Source organism: Capsicum annuum, unplaced genomic scaffold, assembly GCF_002878395.1.
Source record: "Capsicum annuum cultivar UCD-10X-F1 unplaced genomic scaffold, UCD10Xv1.1 ctg79506, whole genome shotgun sequence".
NCBI classification, from domain to species: Eukaryota; Viridiplantae; Streptophyta; class Magnoliopsida; order Solanales; family Solanaceae; genus Capsicum; species Capsicum annuum.
Genome location: NW_025890092.1, coordinates 2,242 through 3,176, shown reverse-complemented (window position 1 = coordinate 3,176; position 935 = coordinate 2,242). Strand labels below are relative to the sequence as shown.

Here is a 935-nt window from a genome sequence, read left to right as displayed (position 1 = left end):
CTTGCACGCAACTCAACTAATTCCATAGAATACCTAACACCTCCCACCAACAGCAGATATCAGGTAACTCCATCCAACAAAGCTACAACAAAATGATCAAATTCACTAAAAAGTCCTAATTGCACATACAATTATCTATCCAAGCTTGGCATCAAATACAATTCAAAACCCTAATTGCACGCACAACTAAACCCCAATACAAACACAAGAATATTTCCAAAAGTAACCAAAAAAACACAAAAAATCACAAACATACCACATGCTCCCTCGATATTTCAACGTATAAGGTCCACTTTCCAATGCGCGATCAAAATGACTATGAACTTTATGCTTAACCTTCCCACTCTGATCCAACAACGTCAGTTCAAAAAGCGCTCTAACATCCGTTCCTTCACTAGCCAACGCTATAAAAACCGACACATACGTGGATGAATCCTCAATATTCTTTCCATCTGGATAAAAATAAATTGCCCAATCGTAACCACCAACATTGAAAATGTCACTAGATATGTATTTTCCAGGGCCCATTCCTTTGGCTAATGAGTAACCACGTATAGTAAAATGGTGTGACCCATTTATAGTTTCGTTTACAGATTTTGAGGAAGAAGAATCACTGGGATTTTGAATCATTTCATAGAATTTAGGGAGGAAATTGGAAAGGAATGGAACCCTAATTGAATTGAAGGGAAATTGGGGAATTTGGGGAAAGGCAGAAGGAGATTTTATCTCGTTTGTTTTTTTTTGTGTGCGTGTTTGGGGTTTTTATAGGCTTTGGGATTTAATCAGGAGTTTGAGATGGTTAAGGAACATTTATTGTTGTGAAGGGAAAAGGTAAGTTTAACATTAATTGTGATTTGCTTGTTTTGGAAGTGGGGTAGAAAGTCAAATTGGTTGGGTCTCTAATTGTTGTGGGTTAGGATGGGGGTGTGGGGTAG

The 935-nt window shown here is 37.8% G+C and overlaps 1 protein-coding gene across 1 annotated transcript; it reads right to left on the bottom strand.

Moving 5' to 3' along the window:
• Window positions 1-256: 256 nt before the first annotated feature.
• On the bottom strand, window positions 257-630 carry LOC124895061 (BTB/POZ and MATH domain-containing protein 3-like; the record flags this gene model as incomplete). The annotated part of the gene is made up of 1 exon (XM_047405520.1): window positions 257-630. A coding segment is annotated over exon 1 (374 nt), but the record flags the coding sequence as incomplete, so codon positions are not given.
• Between the last annotated feature and the right edge of the window lie 305 nt (window positions 631-935).